The sequence below is a fragment of the Danio rerio genome, chromosome 13 (genome assembly GCF_052040795.2).
Source record: "Danio rerio strain M-AB ecotype USA chromosome 13, GRCz13ab, whole genome shotgun sequence".
NCBI classification, from domain to species: domain Eukaryota; kingdom Metazoa; phylum Chordata; class Actinopteri; order Cypriniformes; family Danionidae; genus Danio; species Danio rerio.
Window position 1 is genome coordinate 28,256,973 of NC_141033.1, and position 18,952 is coordinate 28,275,924.

The 18,952-nt window shown below is 37.3% G+C and overlaps 3 protein-coding genes across 5 annotated transcripts in view; 2 read left to right on the forward strand and 1 right to left on the reverse strand.

Annotated features, from left to right (window-relative positions):
- The first annotated feature begins 263 nt into the window (after positions 1-263).
- Positions 264-1,374, forward strand: neurog3 (neurogenin 3). The gene is given in 2 exon segments (NM_131815.1): positions 264-323; positions 407-1,374. A coding segment is annotated over 1 exon segment (627 nt). The 5' UTR covers positions 264-323; position 407; the 3' UTR covers positions 1,035-1,374.
- Positions 1,375-1,796: 422 nt separating this feature from the next.
- Positions 1,797-18,952, reverse strand: part of pdlim1 (PDZ and LIM domain 1 (elfin)) — a 579,513-nt gene continuing 562,357 nt past the window's right edge. Inside the window, exons 1-7 of one of the 3 annotated variants that reach the window (XR_015505137.1) lie at positions 13,047-13,177; positions 10,926-11,077; positions 8,772-8,859; positions 5,966-6,150; positions 4,925-5,291; positions 3,055-4,123; positions 1,797-2,553 (exon numbers count right to left, since the gene is read on the reverse strand). Coding sequence is in view for 2 of the 3 variants with exons in the window: in NM_001017870.1 (NP_001017870.1) it covers positions 2,367-2,553; positions 3,055-3,172; positions 5,146-5,291; positions 5,966-6,150; positions 8,772-8,859; positions 10,926-11,077; positions 13,047-13,139 (969 nt within the window). In the remaining variant the exon portion in view is untranslated. 3 annotated transcript variants of the gene reach the window in all.
- On the forward strand, positions 13,668-17,554 carry LOC147841078 (uncharacterized). The gene has a single exon (XM_087279483.1). It carries the CDS (start codon positions 15,839-15,841, stop codon positions 17,405-17,407), a length of 1,569 nt encoding a protein of 522 aa, XP_087135609.1. The 5' UTR covers positions 13,668-15,838; the 3' UTR covers positions 17,408-17,554.

Below are 18,952 nucleotides of genomic sequence, written 5' to 3' on the forward strand. Positions count from 1 at the left end.
TGATGTTTCACCAGGTCAGTGTACTTGTAAATATAGAAAACTTAACTTGACAGTTTAATTTCTGATTTAAAATCCATTTGTGAAAGCCGAAGGTGCATTTGGAGAGTCTCAGCTCTGATTGGCCACTTGACTTCATTTGTTTGTCAAAGAGCGCAGACACGAGAAAGGGACATAACTGACGAATGGACGCATCACCCTCTATTGTCCCGTTCGTTTATATATTAAGGGAATGAATAACAGACTGCATGTTGCTCGCTGGTGGACACGAAGAATTGACCAACACATACCCAGTACCTCGGTTTTACTGAGCGAGCTTGCAAGAGGTAAGCATCTGAATCTGAAAACCTTTCTTACATGTTATCTAAAATATTGCACTGATAATGACTCGTTGTGTTTTTCAGTACAGAATGACTCCAAGATCCTCGTGCGCTTTGGTAGGAAGGAATGGGACCTTTAAATCTAACTGGAGTTCAGCATCAGAACCCAAATCTGGCTCCACAGTCATGACCAAAAGTCAGCCAATCAAATACAACAGAGAAGCCGAGCTTGCATCTAAAGAATGGTCATTTACGTTCAGAGAAGACAAAACAAGCAATAGAAAACTGAAGAAACTCATGTCAACAAGCAGACAGCGTGGAAATCGCAGAGTGAAGGCAAACGACAGAGAAAGGCACCGCATGCATAATCTGAACTCGGCTCTGGATAACCTGAGAAGCGTCCTGCCAACTTTTCCTAATGACGCAAAACTGACCAAAATCGAGACTTTAAGATTCGCGCATAATTACATTTGGGCGTTGTCAGAAACTTTGAGAATTGCAGATCACGTTCGACAGAGGTCAAATCACGCCCAGGATCAGGAGAACCTCGCGGTGCCAAATGCGTGTTTGGATGTGCGCTATGGCGCGTCGAGCGCATGCGCCTCCAAGCGGCACTCCACAAACTCATCATCAAATTGGCAGGAAACACAAGGCTTTTACACCGATTTGTTACTAGAGGAATTTAACGGCAATTTTCAGGACAATCTTACCTTTTGATTTTCTGGAGAAAGTCTGTCTTGTGAGTAACAAAGCCAATCTGGGTTAGGCTGATCCTTGCCGTGTCAAAGCAAGTGTAAAAATAATATTTATTGTTTATGCTTTAAAAATCATAATGATTTAATTATTTTTATTACTTAAATGACTCTTTATTGCTTTGCATAAATCTGTATTTTTATGCAATGGAATAACTTAAGGTTAATTTCTTTAATTTTCCTTGCTCATGACGACTCAAAATGTGTCTTATCGTATGACATAAAATGCATTTTAAATGTTGTAAATATTGTGTATGTTTTGCCATGTTTTTAATATACAAGCAAATCAATAAAAATATTTTTACAATCTCGTTTCATTGCGTTTTTATTGACCGCTTTCTGCGCACGCGCTGTACTTCAGTTGCGCTTTCCAACGCATCACAAAAAGGAAAACTCAGTTAAAATATTCTACAACAACACACTAGTGTCAGCTATTTTCTTTGGTTAAATTTGGATAACAGCAGGTCTTGTAAGTATTATGCGTATGTAATACTCATGTATTTCCATACGTCCTTGCTATCAACTCGTTAATATATATTTGTTGTAATAAATGAGTAATTGTGGTTAGGTACATTGAGATTTTTAACAGCTGCAGAAAAAAAACTGATCAAATCTGACCATATGTGACCTGATATCTACAACACAACACCTACTATAGAAATGTATTTCAGTTTTAAACAAAACAAATTAGAAGTTGTACAAAACACATTTAAGTACTAAAAAATAATTTAATTAAACACTTAAACATTTATTGGAAAGCCAGCATTATTGAAAACAAACATTTCTTGTTTTAAAAATCTTCAAAACCAGTATGAAATTTAACAATGGATATGAAACATTTTATTTTTTATAGCAAATACAAATTCATTCTTTTTATAAAAAAAATATGGAAAATCCAAAAGACCATACATACACTGAATAGTTTTACATATCACTGTGCAAGAGGAATATGACCATGATTACATACATTTCAATGATCAATTCATAAAAAACGTTTTACGGAAAAATGAAAATGCAATAAGCGGCCTGAAGATACCCAAGCACCGTTAATTGAGCCTTTTATGCGATACATGAATGGAATGATTAAGAAAATGGAATGTAAGACAACGACAGCACTTTATGTGGACAGACTCTGTATTCACATTTCATGATCATTGTTGCCAAAGTCCTTTTAAATCCATGCGCTACCCATTCTTGCTGCAACAGAGCAGCCTCACTGGAATACTATCCAAATAAAGTGTTACGAATTTCCCTCATAAGGGAATGTGCAGTTGTAAGGCGGCACATGGGAAATGCTCTATTTTGGAAAAACGGTGACGACATCATAACCCTCTGGAGGAGTGATGCGTTCGCGTGCGTGCTTCTCGCAGTAAATCTGGTCCTCAACAAAAAAGTGTCCTTTTTGCTTCAGATTGATCCCGCAGTCTGTGCAGACGTAGCATTCTGGGTGACGAAACTTATCTCGAAGTTTGACAATCATTCCTCTTTAAACATAAGGAAAGAAGAAAATTGAGCATCTTTGGGAAACACATAGATTTATAGTGAAATTATAAACAGCGCTCTTGAAGAGATAGTTCACCCATGAATTTAAATGACCTCATTGTTTATTCTCCCTTAAGTGTTTTATTTTTTATATTTACAAGTTTCTTTCTTCTGTTGAACAACGAAAAAAAGATATTTTGAAGAATGCTAGTTGATGAGACAAATCAACTTCTACCTCCATTCCACATTTTAAAAATATTTTCTTTATCTTCAACAGAAGATAGAAACGCAAATAGGTTTTGAACAAGTGAATCGGATGTAAATGAATATTCATGTTTTGGTGAACTAACACTTTAAATCTTCCACTAGATGGCGATAGTGGTTTAACTCCACACATTCTACAAAAGAACATGCTATTCTTCAGTTTCTTTAGAACTTCTCCAACTATATATATATATATATATATCTCAAGTGAGCAAACAAACATAAATAGTGAAACTTACACAATCCCTGATCCACATTTGTCACAAAGAGAGAGCTTTTCAGGATTCCCAACGGAAGCTCCAATTTTTGTGGTAGGAGCCTTGACGCTTCTGAAGCCTGAGGGTTTCTCTGAATCACCTGACATAAGAGAAGCAGCTTTTTTTATTTAGCAGATTTGCTGGGAAATAAGCAGCACTAGACTGTAAACTGCTTTGGGCCAAATTGCAATAATGAGTTTCTCTCTCTCTCTCTCTCTCTCTCTCTCTCTCTCTCTCTCTCTCTCTCTCACTCACTCACTCACTCACAAAAAAATTCAATCTCAAATATGGCTGAAAAAAAAAAAACTTTATTAATATTTTACTTTTGTAATGTGTTGTGTTTTGTGCTGGTACCTTGGCTAGTTTAGGCCTGTCATGGATAAATATGTCACTTACATGTAAGAACATCAGTATGTAGCGGCAAGTCTTAAGGGCTGATTAACGGAATCGTCAATTCACATGATTCATTACAAATAGCAGACCATCTTCATAAAATAAAAAAGTCACAAATAAAATGTTATATATATATGTTACTCTGAGAGCCACAAATGTTCTGTTTGAGGCTAGTGTTTTTCTTTAACATAATAATAAAACAAAAAACACTACTGGACTTCTAAAAATTAAATTGCGTCAATATTAACTTGGTAAGCTGAACTGTAGTTCAACATCTATTCGGAGCTGCGTTCATGATTAACATTCTTGATTGTGTGATACTAGTCAACAGTATTGTATCTTATAAAAAATACAAACAAATAAATGTACATTTTAGTTAATCATTAGCTTTTTTGAGGATGGGCCTTTTATAAAATACAGAAACTTTTTTTTTTTTAAGTAAGCATGATATAATAGCAGCCATGAAGCTGGAATTCATTAAAGGATTAAACTGAAAAGCTAAAATGATCTAAAAGGTGATTCTGTTTATATAGTTTTTAAGTGTCCTTATGATCATAGCTGTGAACCTTGGTACTTTTCAAATGTTGAAAATTCTTGCAGTACACTACCTGACAAAAGTCTTGTCGTCGATCCCAGTTGTAAGAGCAACAAATAATAACTTGACTTCTTGAGTTGATCATTTAGAAAAGTTGCAAAATCATCTGTTTCCGATGAATCATCTATTGAACTGCATCCCAATCATCACAAATACTGCAGAAGACTTATTAGAAGTCGCATGAACCCAAGATTCTCACAGAAATAGTCAAGTTTGGTGAAGAAAAAAAAAAATCATAGTTTAGGGTTACATTCAGTATGGGGGTGTGCAGGCGATCTGCAGAGTGGATGGCAACATCAACAGCTTGAGGCCCATTACATTACAAACCACAGGAGAGGGCAAATTCTTCAGCAGCATAGCGCTCCTTCTCATACTTCAGCCACCGCATCAAAGTTCCTGAAAGCAAAGAAGGTCAAGGTGCTCCAGAATTGGTCAGCCCAGTCACCAGATATGAACATTATTGAGTATCTCTGGAGTAAGATGAAGGAGAAGGCACTGAAGATGAACCTAAAGAATCTTGATGAACTCTGGGAGTCTTGCAAGAATGCTTTCCTTGCCATTCCAGATGACTTTATTAGTAAGTTATTTGAATCATTGCAGAGATGTTTGGATGAGTCATACACAATATTAATTATTTTTCCACAGCACCATGACTTTATATTATATACTGTACATTATTTCTGTTAAGTCACAATACTTTTGTCTAGGCAAAGTCAGACTTTACTGTCCTAGTTAAATAATTAAAAATGATCATGTTTTATTTTGGTAAAAAGCATAATCTAGAGGCCTTTGCCTTTCATATAAGCCACTTCAGATACCAAATGATCAACTAGAAATCAAGTTATTATATGTTGTTTCTAAAACTTGAATAGATGACAGGACTTTTGTCAGGTAGTGTAAAAAGTCTTCACAAAACATCCAGGAAATTTTGATAATGCTAAAGTGTTTCATTCACAGGTCCGATCATCCGTTTTACAGCTGTAGAATTACAGACACCCATTTTGTCAACAGAAACTAAGACCTGTTGACCTACAGACACAATCTAGTTGGCTATACAAGGTGTGTGTGTTTGTGTGACATTTTACCAGTTTCCAGGATCTCCTGCAGAACTTTAAAAGAGGCCGACTGGCGAGGAGGTTCATTGGATTCCTGATTCTCCTGCAGCATTTTGTACACCTCTGAATCTGCAGCTATAGCAGCTTTTGTGTGGCCTGGTTTACTGGGATCTGAGCTGAAAGATAGGCAAAAGGTCACACCGATGAAAGTTACAAAACAAACACTGTTATCTCAGAAGCATTATATTATTCAACCCAGTTCCTACCAGCCAGTTTAAGTCCTGACAGCTATAAATTCAAATACCTATACCAATACAGAACAGAACTGTAGAGACAAGCGGTTAAAATGAGATAGTACTGTTTAAAATGGTAGTCCAAAACACAGACTACAATCATAGAAACTTTATATTCATTATGTCTTTGTCTTTTTAAATAAACAATACCATCTTCTTATATTGAGAAAACAGTATGAAAGTTATATACATTCAATATACAGTGATGTTCAAAATATGTGATGGACCAATAGAAAAAGTCAGAAAGAATGTTTTTCAGTAAAAATGCACTAAATTGATCAATTGAGAAAATGACAACAATTCAAATTGTAAAAAAAAAGTTAATTAAAATAATTTTTAAAATGTTTATTGATAACCAAATTGGCATAGTTGAATATTTCTGAAGGATCATGTGACACTGAAGACTGGAAACACATTACATTTTAACACACTTTCACACATACTTTCACACACTAAAGGATCTGCAACGTTCTTCTGTATGTTTTTCTTCTTCTGCATGCTGGTTGGACCACATAACCTTTTGTCAAGTATGCCAGTGAGGTGTGAATGATGCTTACTTCCTGCTAGCTTCACTGGAGGCAGCGGTCGTCTGGACTTCATCCACTGCGCTGTTGAAGTTCTTGATGTTTTCAGAGGAGTACAGGCCAGCCGGGTTGTTGTACTGGTTGGTGACGACTCTAGGACTGGCAGAATTAAATGGCATAGCACTTCTGTTATGAGCAGAGCCTATATGCTTCTCCTCCTACAGAACAAGAGAACAAGTTTATTAGACAACAAGTTTCAAAAGCACACCAAAGTGCCGTTTTTAAAGCAAAATTTACTTAAAATTAGAAATTGACCCAATTATAACTTCATTTCTCAGCGGAAAATAGTGTCGTTAAAAAAAGCATGTTTTCACTTTGCAGTCTTACTTAGAACAATGCTATAATTCCATGGAATCAAAAAAAATATTCAAGTACTCAGGGCTTGACATTAACTTATTTGATCACGAGCCATTGTGGCTTGTAGTTTTTCCAACATTACTAGTAAACAAAATAAGATTCTGATGGTTTGATAACCTTGGATTAAAATATCACGGTTTGACAGTGTTGTGATTACTGCTCTAAAATATATTCCTTTTAAATGTCTGAGAAAAAACAACAACTTTTCCCCCTTTGAACACAATTTATTTTTTTGAGAAACTTTTGGAGCAATAAACATGTCAAGCTAAATAATTCAAATGAATTATTTACTTCTGCTGTCTTCATTAGTTTCTAACACACTGATTTCTTTACAATTTAAAACGGCATTTTTGGATTTCTCTTCTGCTAGAGACAACTAAAGGTACATAAAAAAATACCTAAATTACGGTTATCAATCCATGCCTAATTACTAGCCCCTCTTCATTTTCATTAGCCACAGTTTTGTTGTTGGGAAATATATATTTTACATGTGTAAATATGGCATGCTAAAATTGCTTAATTTACATTTTGTGTTATGTCCATGTGTTATGGGTTGTGGTTTCATGGTGTTGCATTGTGATAACTTCTAACTTCACATGACTTTTCAGAGCTCAACACTAAGGCTATTCACCTAAATTCCCCCAGTTCGGCCAAATTTAGCTATAAAACGTTTTGTCCAAAAAAGTTGTGTACTCTGCCAGAGTCAGACAAAATTATGATGTGCGCACACAATACGAACCTCAACCAACACTGTGACGACGTAACATTCACCATGTGCACTCAATGGAACTAGCGGACGCATTTAGTATAACCCATCCACTTTAGGGCTCGCAAAACTGTTAGCCTGACATCTCAGGGCTATTATTTTTTCTAATTGGGCTACCAAAAATAAATTCACTCTGCCCATTAAGGTATCTTAATGAGAGAGAGAAAAATATTGAAAATTTGTTTGCTGGGTAGTTATGTTGCATGTAATTTTCATGCATTAAAGAATCACTATCATATCATGTTTGAATTTGCATTTGTGTTATAACTGGTTTAGTTAAAAGAACCAGTACTTCCAAAATAAATAAATAAATAAACAAATAAATTAATTAATTAATGAATTAATTAATTAATAAAAGGGTGGCCTACCAGGTTTTCAAATGATTTTTAGGGACAATTAAAAAAAAATGTTGGTTTGTAACTTGCGGAGCTGCACATCGATGGATTTGCTCTTCAGTGTTTGTAGCTTCAGCAGTGATATTTAAACCACACTGAACTGACATAAACTGAACTTCAACTCTGAAGACTAGACTGACACGGTCTCAATCTACTAGAACTTCTATGTTAAGCTGCTTTGACACAATCTACATTGTAAAAGCACTATAGAAATAAACATGAATTTAATTGAACTATCGCACACCAACACACATGGGTGTAAACGATGTACACATTTTTATGTGTACTATGTCTTTAAGAAACAAAAACATTAGATAACTATAAAAAAATCTGTAATACATGACTATTAATTAATTCATTCATTCATTTTCTTTTTGGCTTAGTCTCTTTATTAATCAGGGGTCGCCACAGCGGAATGAACTGCTAACTCATCCAGCATATGTTTTACCCAGCTGATCTCACATTCACACACATACACTATGGCCAATTTAGCTTATTAAATTCACCTATAGCACATGTCTTTGGACTTGTGGGGGAAACCGGAGCACTCCCAGGAAACCCATGCGAACACGGAGAGAACATGCAAGCTCCCCACAGAAATGCCAACTGACCCAGCAAGGGCTCGAACCAGCGACCTTCTTGCTGTGAGGCGATCGTGCTACCCACTGCGCCACCGTGACACCCATAACTATTCAAAAATGGAAAAAAAACTATCAAATGACGGCTTGTAAACTGTAGATATTTAACCAGTTGATGTGAAAACTGGCCATTAAACAGCAGGAAGAAAAACAGAGATGGAAAAAGCTTTGCCACACTAATGACCAAGCTTTTAATGACACTGTGAAACTTTCCTAGGTTAACAACATATTTAGCAGTTGTTTCTTATTATGCTTCTCTCCCTCTCTCTCTCTGCTTGATTCAGGAAACATTTATAACACCCAAACTATGTAGTCAAACCCCACACACTTCCTATGATCATTCACATTCTGACCTTAAATTTCAAACTTAGCCCGCAGGATGCGAGTCTTGCGTCATGGCTCTGGCTGATAAACTCCCTGGTCTCCATGGATGAAGCTTGTTAGGACATAAACAATGACTTCACTTTGGCAGTCTATAGTGCCGTGCCTTTATTTGTTTAGCGGCTATGCTTCCGTTATAAATGACAGTCTCAAGCAATGTGAAAAGCTTTAAAGTGCATTAAAATGATCAGGGGGCCACTGAAAAGTCCCTCGGCTCTCAGCTAAGCAGATCTGAAACACACCTGTGTGTTGGTTTTTGCCAGATTCATCTTGTATGGATTCGTCTTTCCGTCTTCAGTGACTAGAGGCGACCACATTTTTGATTCTGATCTAGCAAAAGAACAAAAATGTCAAACCTTTATACGGGGAATACATATTTGGTCAAGGTAAAATGTTAAAATGGGGCTTGAATGCAAGGAAGGCACATTGACTCAGAATCACAGTGAGAGAGTATTAAAGGTAAGTTTATTATGTATTGATCTTGTATTTTGCAAGATTGCAAGGCATAAAAACACGTCATGCGTTGAACAATGCTGTTGTGAAATATGCTTTAAAACTGTCAGCATGGTATTGTTATCTAGCTGAGTGACACAGATGAGGATATGTTGAAATTGAGAGGCTGATTTGTAACAGAATTCTAAGCATTATTACACAGTCAACTAAAACCTAAAATGTCACATAAAATGTTTTACCTAATAGCAAAAAACCCAAAACAAACAATTAAATAAATAATAAAATACTTATTTTAGTTGGTCGCAAATAAAATATACTTAACATTTTCAGTTAGTTGATCTAAAAAACAAAATACCTAAAACTTAATGAAAACTGTCAATTTTGTTAAAGTATACATTCTAGGTATTACAGCAATTAAAAACCCAGTTTCTTTTTTCTTAGGTTTAGGGTGTGTGGCAGATTTGGTTTGCTTAAAACACAATTGCAGAATTTCACCATTAGTGTATGAGTATTATGGTGTTATTTAATTTAATTAAAAAATGTTTCCCACTGATGTTGTTAATAATTTTAAGCTTGGTTACCCATCAATTTCACAATTTCAACATATATGTGTCACTCTGCTAGAATGGAAAACAATTTCTTGGAATTGTTCACTATATTTTCCAATCAAAACCTGGCATACTGAGATCTCTAAAAAGATGGGTCATAGTCAGCTTATAAATCAACTGAAATATGAATGCAACATTGGCCAAATGTTTCTAAACAAACCAGAAACGAAAGCTTTTAATTTGGTATCTATATATATATATATATATATATATTTTTTAAGGATCAATATTTCAACTACATTTTAAAAATTTCTGCATAACTAAACATTTTAGTGATGTGTACAGGATTGTCGGTGATGCTTAGTATAAGATCGATCAATCCGCGGCGGAACGTGACTTGAGCGATCATGTGCCTTTCAGCTAACTTAACACACGCAAGTCGCACACTTCTGCATTACAGAATGGCATGATGGCCGAGGGGAAACATAGAGTGGTGTGGTGCTACTTCTCATCAGCTGAAAAAGCGTTGCACGATGCAATGTTTGTGATAAGAAAATTATAAACAGCAACAATACAAGCAGCCTTTAAAAACACTTACAGACAACACACCCTGAAACTTATAAAAAAGCGGAACAAAAACAAGCTGCCCAGTGTTCCTCTGTCCGACAAAAGACATTGTTGGAGAATATTAAAGAAGGCAAACCCTTAGTTACCTTTAACCTATTAACTGCATTATATATCTCTCTCTCTTTACCATTAAGTGAATAAGAATAAATATAAACATATAAAAGTCTGTATGCAGTGCAATATGTGTGTGTGTGTATATATATATATATATATATATATATATATATATATATATATATATATATATATATATATATATATATATATTTTTTTTTTTTTTTACATGTAATGATCTTTTTTTAATGAATATTATTTTGAAAATGACAATAACATTTCAAATAATAAGTGGTATCGGTCTCGTAAAAAATAACTAAAAGTATCGGTATCGTATCGGATTCAAAAAGTGTGGTACCGCTCATCCCTAGATGGTGTAAAGGCAAACAGTCATTCTGACTTGAGGACCAAATTTCTGTCAGTCTGTTTCTTTTTTGGCCCAGACTAAATAAACAAAGAGATTAAATATTTATTCTGGCACAAAGCAATGGGATATAATTAATTACTACTGATAAGTCATCTGAAAGTCAATATTCTAAAATATCCTCTTTTAGTTTCATTGAAATGCTTTGACAAAATATCAAAATGTAAGAGGTCTTCAACACAGGGGTCATTTCAGTAATGATATACTTATTTTGCTCAGGGATAACAATACATATTTGAAAATTTTGACAGTAATACTACATGTTTCCATGTTGACGGCGAATGCCCCACCTGTCAATGGAAAGTGCCATTTCATCCCCGCAGGCTTTGATTTTATTCTGTGCCTCCAGATGGGTCATGCCATCAGTGGACTCTCCATCTATGGCCAGGATCATGTCCCCCATGCAGAGGTCAGCCTGAGCTGCTTTACTTCCTGGGGTTACCTGGAAAAGTCAAATATGGTCGTCAATATCATTACTTTCGCTATCCAAGTTGGAAAAATAAGGTTGGGTGAGACTTTTAAGCAGATAAAAAAACACAAGCAAATTCCTGCAGATTTAGAATGAAATGGATACTTAGAATTAAATAGAAACTTAAAATATAAATTTTTTTACATTATTTTTCTCTGCATCAGGTCTCCCTTGTGACATGATGGTTTCCCTCATTAAATGGTCGGGGTGTGCCCTTTGTGTATAAAAAAAACGTTTTTTTTCTGTGGTTGAAGGCACAGTAAGCAGCTTTTGGTTTGAAAAGTGCCTCCACTTCACACTAGACTGTTTATTTGCTTGCTCACCCTTATTGATTTAGTCCCAGCCCAAGGCCTGTTGATTCCATGGATGGTAACTAACTTTAAACATTCATCTTAATGCCACAATCACAAAAAAAAATTTACTAGCTGAATATCACAAAAAATAAAAATAAATAAATATTTTATACTATAGTATAATATAAAATATCATACTTTATAGACCATTTGAATGTGGTGATGTCATTGGCCCATGAACATTTCCTGCTTGGGATAAAACTATTTCATAACTGTAACAAGAGGAAATTCAACCATAGTTAATGTTAAAAGCTATAATAACATTATTTATCAATAGGTGGCTCATTTGGCATCCCAGTGGCACAGTGGGTAATGCTCTCACCTCCCAGCAAGAAGGTCGCTGGTTTGAGCCTCGGCTGGTTCAGTTGGTATTTCTGTGTGGAGTTTGCATGTTTTCACGTGGGTTTCCTGCGGGGTGTTCCGGTTTCCCCCACAAGTCCAAAAACATGCGGTACAGGTGAATTGGGTAGGCTAAATTAGCCGTAGTGTATGTGTGTGAATGGAAGTGTATGGGTGTTTCCTAGTAATGGGTTGCAGCTGGAAGGGCATACGCTGCGTAAAACATGCTGGATAAGTTGTTGGTTCATTCCGCTGTGGCAAGCCCAGATTAATAAAGGTACTAAGCCGAAAAGAAAATGAATTAATGTGGCTCTTTTGGGATTCTCTAAAGCTATAGAAATTAAAAATGGAAAACAGGAAATTCATTGGGACTTTTTTTTTTTGTTTACATCACTCAAAATGGTCTATAGCAGAAAATACAATTGATTTGAAAACTGATCACTCCATTTAGAAATATCAGTTCAAAAACTGTTTTCATCCACAATACAGAATAGAAGTATGATGTACACAAATTTAGACAAATGGGCTTATTTTTACTTTAGACATTGACAGGAAGCTCACTATATGAAAGACCACTCTGCTAACAAAAACAGCATATGCTGGTAAGGTATGTTTTGACAGTTTACTAGTTTATGCTGGATCTAAATACAAAGACCCAGCAAGAGAACAGCATCAATACATACCTTACCTCGTTCTAGATATCTTGAGCTGTGTTATGTAAATGAACAGTTTTAATATTTCTTTGTATGCTAAATAGCAAAAAAACTGACAGCTTGTGGTAGAGAGAATGTGCCAGAAAAGTCGCATTAGTGTCATATACTATTAACACAGTCATGCCATCAATACTTGCAATGTTTTGAAACGTATCCACATCCACACTCGGGGACGAACGCTATCTGCCACTATATCGACTATATGGAATTGCGAAACAGGGGCAGGCCTACTTTTTTTGAGAAAAACATCTGATGTATCAAGAGAAGCTTGTTTGTCGGTAACAGTTTTAGCCTCCATTTGTTTCAATGCTCAAGATTTACCCTACGAGCTTGAGACACAGCGACAGTTGACTGATGTTTCACTTCAATATGCTCGCGTTCACGTGCGTTTCGGTTGGATGCTGATGCACGCAGGAGTGACACGTTGTGGATAAAATGTATCCAGTCCATGTAGCATAATACGCTGGCCTAGCAGTAAAGTTTATGAAAGTCTCTTTCTCTTTGTGCTAAATGATTAACAAATAGTGAACTTCTTACCCTCGAGATAGTCAGAGGCTGCTCGAAATCTTTTCCCCCGACCAGACGGAATCCCCATGGCCCGGGACCTTGTAAAACAACCCGCTGAGGCATTATAGTTCCAACAGGCAAACTTAATCCTGGAGCAGTGCACTGTAAACTGTAGAACTGGGCAGTTTCTGTCGCAGGACAGGGGCGTTCACTTTGAAGAAATGATACCTGGGCGGAGCTTCCTCTAAAGGGAGCGAATAATGTCAGGTCTCTGTGCTGATAAGAGTTTATTTCCTATGTTTGTTTAGGGGTGGACCGTTACGTCATCTCATATTGAAGTTTACCATGTATGGAAGAGCCAAATCCTAGGATTTGGTATGTGCCACTCCCAAATCCAGTCGAATTCCTGGTAAGGGGGGCTTTTGCTGAGCTCATTACATATGCTTTTCGGGGCTATGGGTCACATTCTCAGCATTCCTAAAAACTGGAACAAGTGCAGACAAAACAGGCAACACAAAAGCTCCATGTCTGATCAACGTGAAAGGCTAGGACGGTAAAAATGGATAGATCACATTCTCAAGTGAAGGCATACTTAAGATTTAAGCCTTCCAAAGTCAACTTTTACCATCTTTAACTTTGTTTTTCACATGTAAGGCTAGAGGATTAGGAATGGACCACATTTACAAGTGAAGACATGCTCAAGGTTTATAAGCCTCAAGTCAGCAATTACCTTGTGTAACTATGCTTTAAGGACATTTTCAAAGATTTGGTTTCTCTTTACACTCAATACATCAATTATCGCATGTCTTCGGGTTGTGGGGGAAAGCGGCGCAAACATGGGGAGAACATGCAAACTACACACAGAAATGTCAACTGGCTCAGCCAGGTCTTGAACCAGTGACCTTGCAGTGATGTGACAGTGCTAACCACTGAGCCACTGTGCGGCCCTAATACCTTTCAAATAGAACTTAAAACAAAACTTAAAATATATATTTATAAAAAAAAAAACGCATATACTGATTAAAAAATCTAAAGTCAAAGTTTAAACAAAATACACTTGAGGGAATGTAAACAGGTAGGCTACAGCGTTAAATTGTTTTGAGTATTGCTTCTTCAAAAATGTGTTTTGGATTGCAAACATCTGCAAAATGACTAATAGTAAATTTAATGGTGAAATCCATGGATAATACAGTAAAAGTATGCCTCATTTTTGCACCCCTGTGACATGACTTCTTTTTACTTTGGATGAATGCAAAACAAGATTTGTTTATTAAATTCTTTTTTAAATAAATGACCTCTCTGCATCAAAAGTAATTATACCAGATGTTTAAATATATGACACTTAAAAACCCCTGCACAAATTAAAAATAATTAACCTTGACATATTTGATGAATGCCTTTTTAATCAAAAAGCAAAGTGTCAGAAAACAGTAATATTTTAAACGTTCTTATATGTACTTTAAAAAGGATAATCACTCCAATAATGAAATCTGTCATCATCTACTCACCTTTCACTTGTTCATAACCTATTTGAATTTGTTTAATTTGTTGAATATGAAAGTCAGTGATAACAATAACCAACTTTTTTATTTCAAAATATCTTCTATGTTTAGCAGAAAAAAAGTATCTTATAAAGGTTTAAAACCACAGAAGGGAGAGTAAATCCTGAGGTAATTTTCATTTTTGAGTGAACTATCCCATAAAGTTTAAACTATATTTTAAGGAGTAGTGTTGTTTTCTTAAAATATTAATGGAAATTGCAAATTGCACTTGATTTATGCACAAACTGTTTTCATTCATTCTTACGGAAAATCTTTATTATGCTTGATTAGTTACTTTTTCAAAAGTAAAATTTTAATAGAACAGATAAGATTCTGCTTTAGGATGGGTGTGTGACTAATGTAGACCCAGGGGTATCTTATCTCTCTAGTATCTAAGGTGATTTCAGGCAAGTTCTCATTCAGATCACTGAACTCTGAACGTAAGACCTACTGTAAGACCGTATATTTCTGTCGGGGTAACACCCTTCCTGTGGAGGTTAATTCTGCTTCAGCACACCTACTTGTAATGCATCTATCTTTTACAGTTTCATAAGATTATAACTAAACTATACAGGATAGAAGCTCTCCAAAAGTGAGACATGGTCTAATTTATGACAATATGTTTCTTCATTTCAATTTGATTGGATCTTTTTGCAACATGTACAAAAAATATCTATAATTATTGAATTTGCAATGAAAGAAAAGGGCCAGTGCTGCAGTCCTATGGAAATAATTCAGAAAGATGCATTAAAGTGGACCTATTATGCCCCTTTTTTACAATATACACTCCAAAAACTGATATGTTGGCGTTAATTAACTTTTTTTTTGTCCACTGGTTCCACGTAACCGAGTTAAGTTACCTTTAAGAAAGAATATTAATTTTAGTGAACTTAAGTTAGTTACATAAAGGTAATGTAATGTTGTTTAGTTCAATCAACGTAACATTTATAATTTAGCTTTAATCAATGTAGTTATTTAGGTTCAATTATTCTAAAATTGATATTGTTATGTTTAACCAAATAAAAAAAACATTTTCCGTTTCATTGAGTTTATTCAATAGCATTTTTACAGATTTACACATTTTCCAGCAATAAAATGATTGTCAAAATCCAAATACTGTCTTTATCTGTATCTTCACTTATTACAATAAGTTAAAACATTAATACTAATAAAATAATAGTAATACAAGTATGAAAAAAATTGAAAACAATAAATGATTTTAAAAATATGCTTACGACTCCGCCCACCGTGTCGACCTGAGGTAACTATTTCGAAACGACGATGGACAACACTGACCATAGCGTTGCTGTACACTGCCTCGGGTGCCTGACGGTTCAGGAGGACCTCTCAGGGCACTTGAGGCAGGTCTGCATGAGCGGCGCTGAGGAGGCCCTGGTCCTGGAGGAGGTGGCTCGTGCCTTGGAGTCAGAGGGGAGGGTGGTAGGCCTGGCGGAGGTGCGGGGCCTTGTGCAGGAGGACCCCACCTGCGGCTCCTTGGCCGAGTACTTCGGGGCCAAGGGCTTCCTCGTTGCGGGGCAGCCCATTACACTCAGCAGCGGCAGCAAAAGTCCATGTCCGTCCACTATGGAGGCGGATATGGCTGAGGTGTCCCGTTGCCTCGGCCAGCGGTGCGAGCTGCCTCCCAGGACCCAGATGGATTTTCGCAGCTTCTGCGTTGCCACTCTAATGTGGCTACACCGTCTGGGTCCTGGAAGCGTCAGGGAGCTTAGGGTGCGGGAGTGGCTGGGCAGGCGGCCAGAGGGAGAGGCTGTAATCCTGACGCTTCCCGGGAAAACCGTGAGCCTGTGCCGGAAAGAGGAGTGGCTGGAATGCTATTACAGGCACATCCGGCCGCTCTGCCTTAGGGCTCGGGCTCCGGGGGCAGAGGACAAGGGATGCTTCTTCCTGGGAGCGTCAGGACTCCCCCTCACTAACCCCAGCCAGGACGTCCTGCGCCTGAAAGCAAAGTACGTCAAGAGGCACCCTGCGCCGCCCGCTACCACCGCTGCTATGTCTTCTCCTCTGGCTCCAGCTTCGGCTTCTCCTCCAGCTGCACTGTCTCAGCCGCCTGCTCCACCTGGCGAGGAGAGGCCGTCCACCTCTGGCCTGCAGCCCCCTCCATTGCCTCCGGCTCGTTATTGGGGGGCTTTTCAGGACAAGTTTCCGGTAGGCTTGGGTGGGAAGCCCCCTAGTAGGGCGGAGGCAGCCGCGATCGGGTTCACCGACCATGGCTACTACCATCACTGGAGGGGGGAGCAGCTCGGAATCCAGACGCGCCATCTCCTTGAGCGGTGCAATGACCGAAAGGGCCGGAAGCCTTCCCTGGCCCGGGTGCAGAGTGCCATTAGGGCCGAGACTGCATGGACCACCGGCGTGCCGACGGTGGACGGCGTCCTGGCAGAGTGGGAGCTCTCGAGGGCGCTGTCCGCCGTCACCAGTGACCAGCAGCTGGTCATGTCGGTGGTCCAGCAGTCTTGGAAAGGACTGGAGATCCAGACCGTTGGGGACAAAGGCGGAGGAGTCGTCACCACCATGCCCTTTAAAAAAGGAGAAATTATTTGTGATTACCATGGGGAGGAGTTGTCCCACGAGGAGGGCTTAAGGAGACGGGAGGCCCTCCCCCGTGTCTCCTCCTCCTACATGTATTTCTTTAAAGGGCTTGGTGGAGGGACCCTTTGCCTGGATGCCCAGTCCTGGCCCTGCCCCTGTCACCCGGGCATGGAAACCTTCGGAAGGCTTATGAACCACTCCCGGCACCGCAACAACGTGCGGCCCTTTGTGAAGCTTCTAACGCTGCCACCTTTTTTTCAAGTCGCCAGCCACCTTTTTTTTTTTTTTTTGTATAATTAGCACATATTGGGTGTATCGCCTTTTCTTGTTGATTTGCTGAATGTGTCCTCAATTGTAAGTCACTTAAGACAAAAGAGTCTGCTAAATGTTAATGTAACTAGTGTAGATTCATAAGGTGGTGTTGCACATCATGGTTTGCGCTTCATCATGCCCAGCATCCTAAAAAAGTCAGGTAAAAAATTTAAATTTACCAACAGATCAAAGGTGAAAGGAGGAATTGATTTAAGAGGAAAATACAAAATGTTTAAAAAAAATAAAATAGCTTACCATGTACTCCCTCACTTAGGGGCTTTGAGGATGCATTCACACCTTTTTTCCACTGGTGATGTTCTAAATAACATGAAATGACAATTAGTAATTTACTAAATAATTAGTAGTTAAAATTACTAGTAATTTTTACTGTACATCATTTTAATGTGTGTATAGGCATCTAAAGGCATAGTACCTGGATGATCCACAGTCTCCTCAGCCAGATATGGGATTTTAGAGGTTGAGCTGTAAACCTGTGTGGGAGAAAATAGATGTGAGTGAGCAAAGATTTAAAATAATAAAATATAATAATATACATAGCAAACTACTAAACTTAAAAATTTAAACGTGTTAGATGACCAAACAAATAAGCTTACATTAAATATGTCATCATGCTAGATGTCATCCTATTTAAGTGTCACATATGCTTGTCAAGATTTTTTTTTTTAAGTTAACAGGCTTGAATACAATTAAATAATAAATAACAATGTGCCAACACCACATTTTAATTAATATTATGTAAGTTATCAAAACTGGCATTCAAACTCGACAAACCGCTTGACACTCATTTAAAATAAAGACTATCAAATCAAATAAAAAATCTAATCACTTTTATTGTCACGTTATCAGCAGCACGTGTGCTATGATGAGTAAAAAGCTTAACGTTAGACTATTCTAACATGACTATTCATTACTACCAACGTTAGCAACTTTATTTTGGGGGAGTAAATATATACCAAGTATAAAATTTCACAGGAATGAAAAACAAACTATACATTTATCTGTCTATAATGTGGAAAAGACACAGGGAACATGGCAATTTCATAGCAATACTACACACAAACACAACATAGTATTACAAGAGAGTACATTTATGATTCAAATGTTGTCACAGCCTCAGTATAAATACATAAAAAGTAAAAAAAAAATCTCACCTGTGTGTCCACATTGGGGAAAGCTTTGTGCACGTTCGCAATTTGTACTGTAATCTTCATCTTTTGATTCCCATAATATGGCGCCGAGCTGAGAGTGATCGTTGTGGTTTGAATCTTCTTACTTCCTGTGTTGTTTTGAAACTGCGCATGTGCAGATATTACTCCACCTATTGACCAAAATGCAGTACTGCAGAAGCAACACAACTCCCTTTCATTCATGTTACATAAGCTGTTTAAATGTGAAAACTTACTTTTTCTATTTTTTTCCAACACAACACATAAGCGAATTGTTTAATTAAACATAGTTACATTCTTTGGTCCAACTAAAGCCATAATTAATATTTTGAGTGTATAAAATACA

Bases quoted from the DNA above. Each gene is read 5' to 3' on its own strand.
- LOC147841078 (XM_087279483.1), top strand. From the start codon at position 15,839: ATGGACAACACTGACCATAGCGTTGCTGTACACTGCCTCGGGTGCCTG.